General features: G+C 41.3%; 1 protein-coding gene across 1 annotated transcript; it reads left to right on the top strand.

The window, feature by feature from the left end:
- Positions 1–3,292: 3,292 nt before the first annotated feature.
- On the top strand, positions 3,293–4,280 carry LOC142456368 (dual specificity protein phosphatase 18-like). The gene has a single exon (XM_075557524.1). It carries the CDS (start codon positions 3,584–3,586, stop codon positions 4,148–4,150), a length of 567 nt encoding a protein of 188 aa, XP_075413639.1. The 5' UTR covers positions 3,293–3,583; the 3' UTR covers positions 4,151–4,280.
- The last annotated feature ends 2,707 nt before the right edge of the window (positions 4,281–6,987 follow it).

Raw genomic sequence — 6,987 nt, 5'->3', positions numbered from 1 at the left:
AGCATAAGTAAACTTGTGAAAATTCACTTTACAATGCTTTTTGTCTGCTGTTAGGACTGTTACCATTCCTACTCCATGTGCATTGGAGGTTCAGCAAGGACTCAATCCATGTAGGGATCCTGCAAATGGATTTTGAGTTACCACTATTATCCACTATTATCCACAGCTTTCCAAAAACTGGGTGTTATGAATTTAGGCACTGGTTCGTTCCCTCCTCGGGGTTTGGATCTTCTTATTTACAACCCTTGGGTTGTGCAGGCTGTGCTTTTTCCATATGAATTTAGCTGAGTCCTCACTTAATGGCTCCTGCTTTGAGACAAGCATTTAAGGCCCCAGATGCTATTTTTCATTATAACCAGATGCCTTCAAATTAGACTCCAACACATGAATGGTTGGTTGACTCATATAACTTCAAAACGTGGGTGACTAGACATTAATTATACATGCAGTAAGGGTTGGAGATATGACAATGCTGTCATTAACACTCATTTATGAAGGCAGACCATTCCTGGTAGATTCACACAGGTCACAGAAAGGAAGAGAGCATGTGGGAACAGCAAATAGATGTTGGTCCTGGGTCACCGATTTGGGGCACCCTCAGAGCAATAGCCTCAAGGCCACACTGACTCTATCCTTGGGATAGTGATCATCTACTTTTCCCACTAGGGCATTTCAATTTATAGTTCAAGGGAGTATTTCCATTCCTTGGTTCTGCTAGAAGTGAGTTTAAGGTAAAGACCAGTACACTTAGTGGGGTTTCCAGTTTGGGTCCTTCTGATGTGGTTTATGAAGGGTGTTGTGTACTTTAGAAGGATAGCATTTAATGTCTGAATTGTCTATAATATGTTGCCTGTGTCACCAGGGTTGGTTACGAAGCAGATCAAGAATACACAAGTTAACCAAGAGCAAAGTAAAAGGAAAGAGGAAAGAACTAGGAGGCAAAGGGCATTTATAGAGGTCTAAATATAGGCATGTACATATATAAATATATTTAGATATGACGGGGAAAGATCTATTTATAGGTTTAATATTAGTTAGCAGATGACATTGGGCCTCCACTCAAGTGCTCCCTCAATGCAAGAACACTTTGGTCTATTAAACTGGCACCTTCCTGACACGATTGCTGAAGACAGCGGGTACATAAGCAAATGTGATAAAGAAAGCTGATGGTGCCCAGCTATCAAAAGATATAGTGCCTAGGGTCTTAAAGACTTGAAGGTAAATAAGTAGCCATCTAGCTCAGAAGCAAGAAAGCCCACACGGAAGAAGCACACCAGCCTGTGCGATCATGCGGTATCAAAGGGATCAGGGATAAGGCATCAAATAAAAAATCATGTCATTGTGAATGAGGGGGAGTGAAGATTGGGGACCCAAAGCCAATCTGTAGGAAACTGGATATCCCCTTACAGAAGGGTCAAAGGTGCAGTGTAGCAATGATGAAACATACAACTTTCCTCTAGTTCTTAAATGCTTTCTACCCACTCCCCACCCCCAGTATCATGATCCATATTCTACTTTACAAATCTGACTGGCCAGGAGGATGTACACTGGTACAGATAGGAACTGGAAACACAGGGAATCCTGGACAGATGATCCCTTCAGGGCCAGTGGTGATAGTGGTGATACCGGGAGGGTGGAGGGAAGGTGGGGTAGAAAGGGGGAACTGATTACAAGGATCTATATATAATCTCCTTCCTGGGAGATGGACAGCAGAAAAGTGGATGAAGGGATGTTGGCCAGTTTAAGATCTGACAAAATAATAATAATTTATAAATTATCAAAGGTTCATGAGGGAAGGAGGTTTGGGGAGGGAGGGAAAAATGAGCTGATATCCATGGCTCAAGTAAAAAGCAAATGTTTTGAGAATGATGAGGGCAACAAAAGTATAAATGTGCTTGACACATGGATATATGTATGGATTGTGATAAGAGTTGTATGAGCCCCCAATAAAAAGATTTATTTTTAAAAAAGGAATACCCAGTTAGGCACATAATACCTAATTTTTGGAGGAAGTCCAAAATCCATTTACAGCATAGCATCCCCACGTGGATTAAGCCTCTGGTGAATCCACTCTGATCATAGCTCAAGGAGGATTTCAGGCTTCCACTAATATCAAAAGCCTTTTGCAGTCATGGTGTTCAGATTTAATATATTTACTTCCTCTAGAATTGGATGTTATTATTTATAATACTTGGGTCACACAATTTTCTTCTCTGTCTATCCAATTGATATTAGATGGCTACTTTTTTTTGTTTTTTACATTTTTTGGGGACACCTAATCCACATATCATACAATTCAATAGTTCAATCATATCAAGATTTATGCAATCATTACCACAATTTTAGAAATACCCCTCCCCCAATGGTTAAATTGTCCTTAAAATGAGTTGTGTAATCACAATCAGTTCTAGTGCTTCCTCTCCCCTCTGGCCTTCACTCTTTACTCCCCAAATACCCTCACCATCCCTATCTCCCACCCCACCCCCACATCCCCAGTTATTACCTGTATGCATCCACTTCTGTGCTTCACTAACTGGGAATTAGAAAATAAATGTACAAATGTGCTTGCACAATGGTATGTATTTTGAAAAGAGTTGTATGAGCCCCCAATAAAATGGTTAATAATAAAAATGAAACAAAACAGAATAAAAACAGTGGTAAGGATAAAATAATAATATAAATATCAAAATACAAATAATGAGTAAGAAAGAAAAGACCACCCTCAATATTTAAAAAGCCAGGGAAGAAATTTTTGTCATAGGACACAGAAGAGATACATTCACCTAGAACAAATTCAGGCTGGATCAATAGAAGAATGCTATTCAGTAGAAATGTGATGATACCCACATATTTAGTTGGATATTTACTACAAGATTTCCAGCAAGACAGCACAATAGGCAGGCACACTGTATAGACCCTCTACAACAAAGGTAGGAGAAATCAAATGAAACAGATGCAGAAGGTAATCTTGGAGCCTTCAACTTTAGAGAAATTACTAGAGAAGTGGATGAAATACTGAGTAGGAGAAAAAGCTGAACAAAAGTGGTGAACAAGGAAATAGATGAATGAATTGCTGACTGGCCCGATGTGGGGCTGCCATCTTGCAGTATTTGAGGCAGCAGCCTGTCTTACACAAGTGCACTTTGGTGGCTTGATATCAGAGAACTGGGCTCCCCCTCAATCCCCATACCCTTCTGGTGATCAGAAGTGTGGCTAGCCCTTACCCTTAGCTGTAACCAGCTGTTCTGCCTCTATCTAAATTTTGGGCTTAAAAAAATTCCTTCTGGGGATGGCGCGGGCGCGGCCTGACTGGTCCCTTGACGGGCGCCGTAGCGCAGCCAGGCACCTCGGAAGACAGGCCTGCCTGCTGAAAGGGCCACCGCCCGAAAACCCCGTCGAACACTTCCACTCTGCACACGTGGGGCTGGGATCCACTTGGCTGCAGCTCACCTCGCCAGCCAGCATGGACGCGGCTCTCACGAACCGTTTCTCCTCCTCAGACATCTCGTGGCTGACAAATGCTCTCTGTGGACCCAGCCCAGATGCCTCCCTCGCTCCCCACTGAATGTGAGTCACCGCCTGGATGACAGCACCTCCGTGTGCCTTCCCGGTCCAGCTCCGACAGCCCTCAGTCAGCGGCCTCTCTCAGGTCACCAGCAGCCTGTACATCAGTAGTGGTGCGGCTGCCAACAACAAGCTCCTGCTGTCCCACCACCAGATCACCACAGTCATCAACATCTCGGCAGAGGTGGTGAACACCCGCCATGAGAACATCCAGTACATGCAGGTGCCTGTGACCGACACGCCCATCTCACGCCTCTGCGACTTCTTTGACCCCATCGCCGACCACATCCACGCTGTGGAATTGAAGCAGGGCCGGACGCTGCTGCACTGTGCCGCTGGCATCAGCCGCTCGGCCACCCTTTGCCTTGCCTACCTCATGAAGTACCACGCCATGTCGCTGCTGGATGCCCACGTGTGGGCCAAGTCATGCCGACCCATCATCCGGCCCAACAGTGGCTTCTGGGAGCAGCTCATCCACTACGAGTGCCAGCTGTTCGGCAAGAACACTGTGTACATGGTCAGCTCCCCTCTGGGTATGATCCCTGACATCTACGAGAAGGACGTGCAGCTGATGATCCCACTGTGAGCCAGCCCCGCCAGCCCCTGCCCAGGGGCAGACAGGGCAAGGAAAGAAGAAAAGTTGTTGCCGTTTTTAACCTCACGGTCCATTATCCTTCAAGATCAAATTCAATAAATATTAGATGATTAAAAAAAAATTCCTTCTAGTAACAAATGCTTTTGACTTCAGCTATCATCTAAGGAGGCATGAACCACTTCTAGATCAGATGTTCTGTTCCCAGATAATATGTACGTTGCAGAAATTTCATGCAGGACCAGGATTCTCACCTTCTGCCCTCCTCATTCAGAGCTTCTTGGCTAGCAGATGATCCTGCCCCATATGGAGTGTCCTGACCCCCACAGTTTTCCCTTTCTTTATTCTTCTCCTACCCTTTTAATCTGTTACCTCTCTGCTTTCCTTCTGCTTTTATTTTATTTTTCCCCTTCCCTTCTATCTTTTTTCTTTCCTCCAAATTTTTTCTTTTTTATTCTCTTTGTCTCCCCCACCCAAGGTTTGCTTTTTGTATTATTTTTCTCTCTTTTTGTTTTTATTTTCTTTCCTTTATTGGTTACTAAATTCATTTTTCTTGCTATTGTTTACCTGTCTCCCCTGCTTGTTTTCTTTATTATTATTATTATTATTATTATTATTATTATTATTATCACTTATTGTTTTGGTTGCTGTTTGTTCCTAGTACTACGGGTGGACAGGAGACAATAGCCATGCCCACGTGGCTCAGACACGTCCATATCTCCTATAGACCTAACTTGGTCCTCCATCACCTGATCATTGACAGGCAGCAGCCGGTATCAGCCAAATCCGCTCTCAAATGTGCTACACGAGCAGCAGAGAGCAGTACATACACTCACACTTTCTCACAACCATCAGGAGACAGTTCTCGGAGAGTGCCTAAAACCATACCAACATACAATCATGATTTCAATAGTTATAAAAATATCAAAATGTTTCAAAGACAAACATTTTTAGTTCACATGGAGAAACAAGATAGAGTAGCTCAAACAAGTGACCAAAGACTACCTTTCTCAAGAAGAAATGACATGGAAACTTCTTGATAATAAATCCCAAACAGTGGTATTTACAATCCTTCAGTAGACTGACATAAAAATTGACAAAAGAAAAAAAAATCTGAAAAAAGTTTAAGAAGCATTCTGGAAAATAGTTCAAGAACTTAAAAATAAGAAAAAATGTAAAAAAAGAAAAGAGAAAAAAAATTAGGGCAAAGAATGTACAGATATGCTTTATACAATTGATGTATGTATATGTATGGATCGTGATAAGAGTTGTATGAGCCCCTAATAAAATGTTTTAAAAAAATAAGTGAAAAAAAACAAACTATGCAGAACCACAAAATAGACATCCGAAGATTAACACTAATCTTTCAGAAATAGATGATACATCGAAAGGACAAAGGAGTAGAATTGAATCAATAGAAGGCCAGCCTGGGGAGCTTGAAGACAAACTTTTCCTGTGAGAGGAACAATGATGAAAACTAACAACAACAACAACAACAAAAAATCAAAGACAACTAAAAATTATGTGACACACAAGTGTAATAACTAACATCTAACTGGAATTCCAGAACAGAAAGACAAAACAGTAAATAGTTGAGGCATTGTTGGAAGCAAATGTTCCTGACATCATGAAAGAAGAGAAGGTATGCATTCAAGAAACTGAGCAAATTCCAAAAGAAGACCAACAAGACCCAACCAAACTTTCTGAAACTAAAGACAAGGAAAGAATCCCAAGAGCATCTTGAGAAAAACAAAAAGGAACCTACAAAGATGGACCAGTAAGTCTGAGCTCTGATTTCTCAACAGACGCATGCAGTCAAGGAGGCAATGAGGTGACATTTATAAACCACTCAAAAACATTAGGGTGGGGGGTGGGGGGAAGAGGAGCTGACACCAAGGGCTCAGTAGAAAGTAAGTGTCTAGAAAAGAATGATGACAACATATGTACAAATGTGCCTGATACATTTGATGTGTGGATTGTAATAAGAGTTGGAAGAGCCCCCCAATAAGATGATTTTAAAAAAATTAAAGCGAAACAACTCTTAACATTTAAAAAAATAAAACACTGAAAAATTTTGCCAACAAAGAGCTATATATTGCCTACAAAATTGTCCCTCAAATATGATGATGAAATTTGAGTATATCCAGATAGACAAATAAAAAGAATTTATAAAAAACTGACCAACTTGACCAGAAATATTAAAGGAAGTTATTTGGACACAGAAACAATTAACAGCAGACAACCTGAGATTAACATATATGACAACACCCCTCAAAAGTTAACCCAGATATAGAAGTATCCACATTATAACCTAAGATAGAAAATGTGGAACCAGAGATATCAACTGGTAACACAACAATCGCAGGAAGGAATAGTGTAGTATCTAATAAGAGGGAATTTGGCCAAGAATGATGGAGACTAGAAAATTCACAGAGAGGAGTGTAAAAGTTAAAGGCAACAATACTATTATATACCCAATCCTACAAAAATGGTGATCTATGAGTTGATATCTTGATAAATGTAGGCTGAGTGAGTGTGTAGGGAGAGTGGGTGTACAAATGCACATACACCAATATATCAGTCCGTGATAACGAGATACCATGCTTGTTAAGTGGAAGGTCAAGAAAAAGAGGCCCCTCACTGAGATCGATTAACACCCTGGCTGCAGCAATGAGCCCAAATATAACAATAATTGTGAGGATGTACAGACCCAGGTTGTATTTCATCCTGTTGTACATGGGCTTGCTTATGAGTTGGAACTGACTCAAGGGCACCTGACAACATGTATAGTTTTGACAGAAGATACATGTACATACACTTTCACTGTAACT

Source organism: Tenrec ecaudatus, chromosome 9, assembly GCF_050624435.1.
Source record: "Tenrec ecaudatus isolate mTenEca1 chromosome 9, mTenEca1.hap1, whole genome shotgun sequence".
In the NCBI taxonomy this organism is placed as follows: Eukaryota; Metazoa; Chordata; class Mammalia; order Afrosoricida; family Tenrecidae; genus Tenrec; species Tenrec ecaudatus.
Note: the sequence above shows the minus strand (reverse complement) of the source record. Positions and strands in the feature narration are given on the sequence as shown.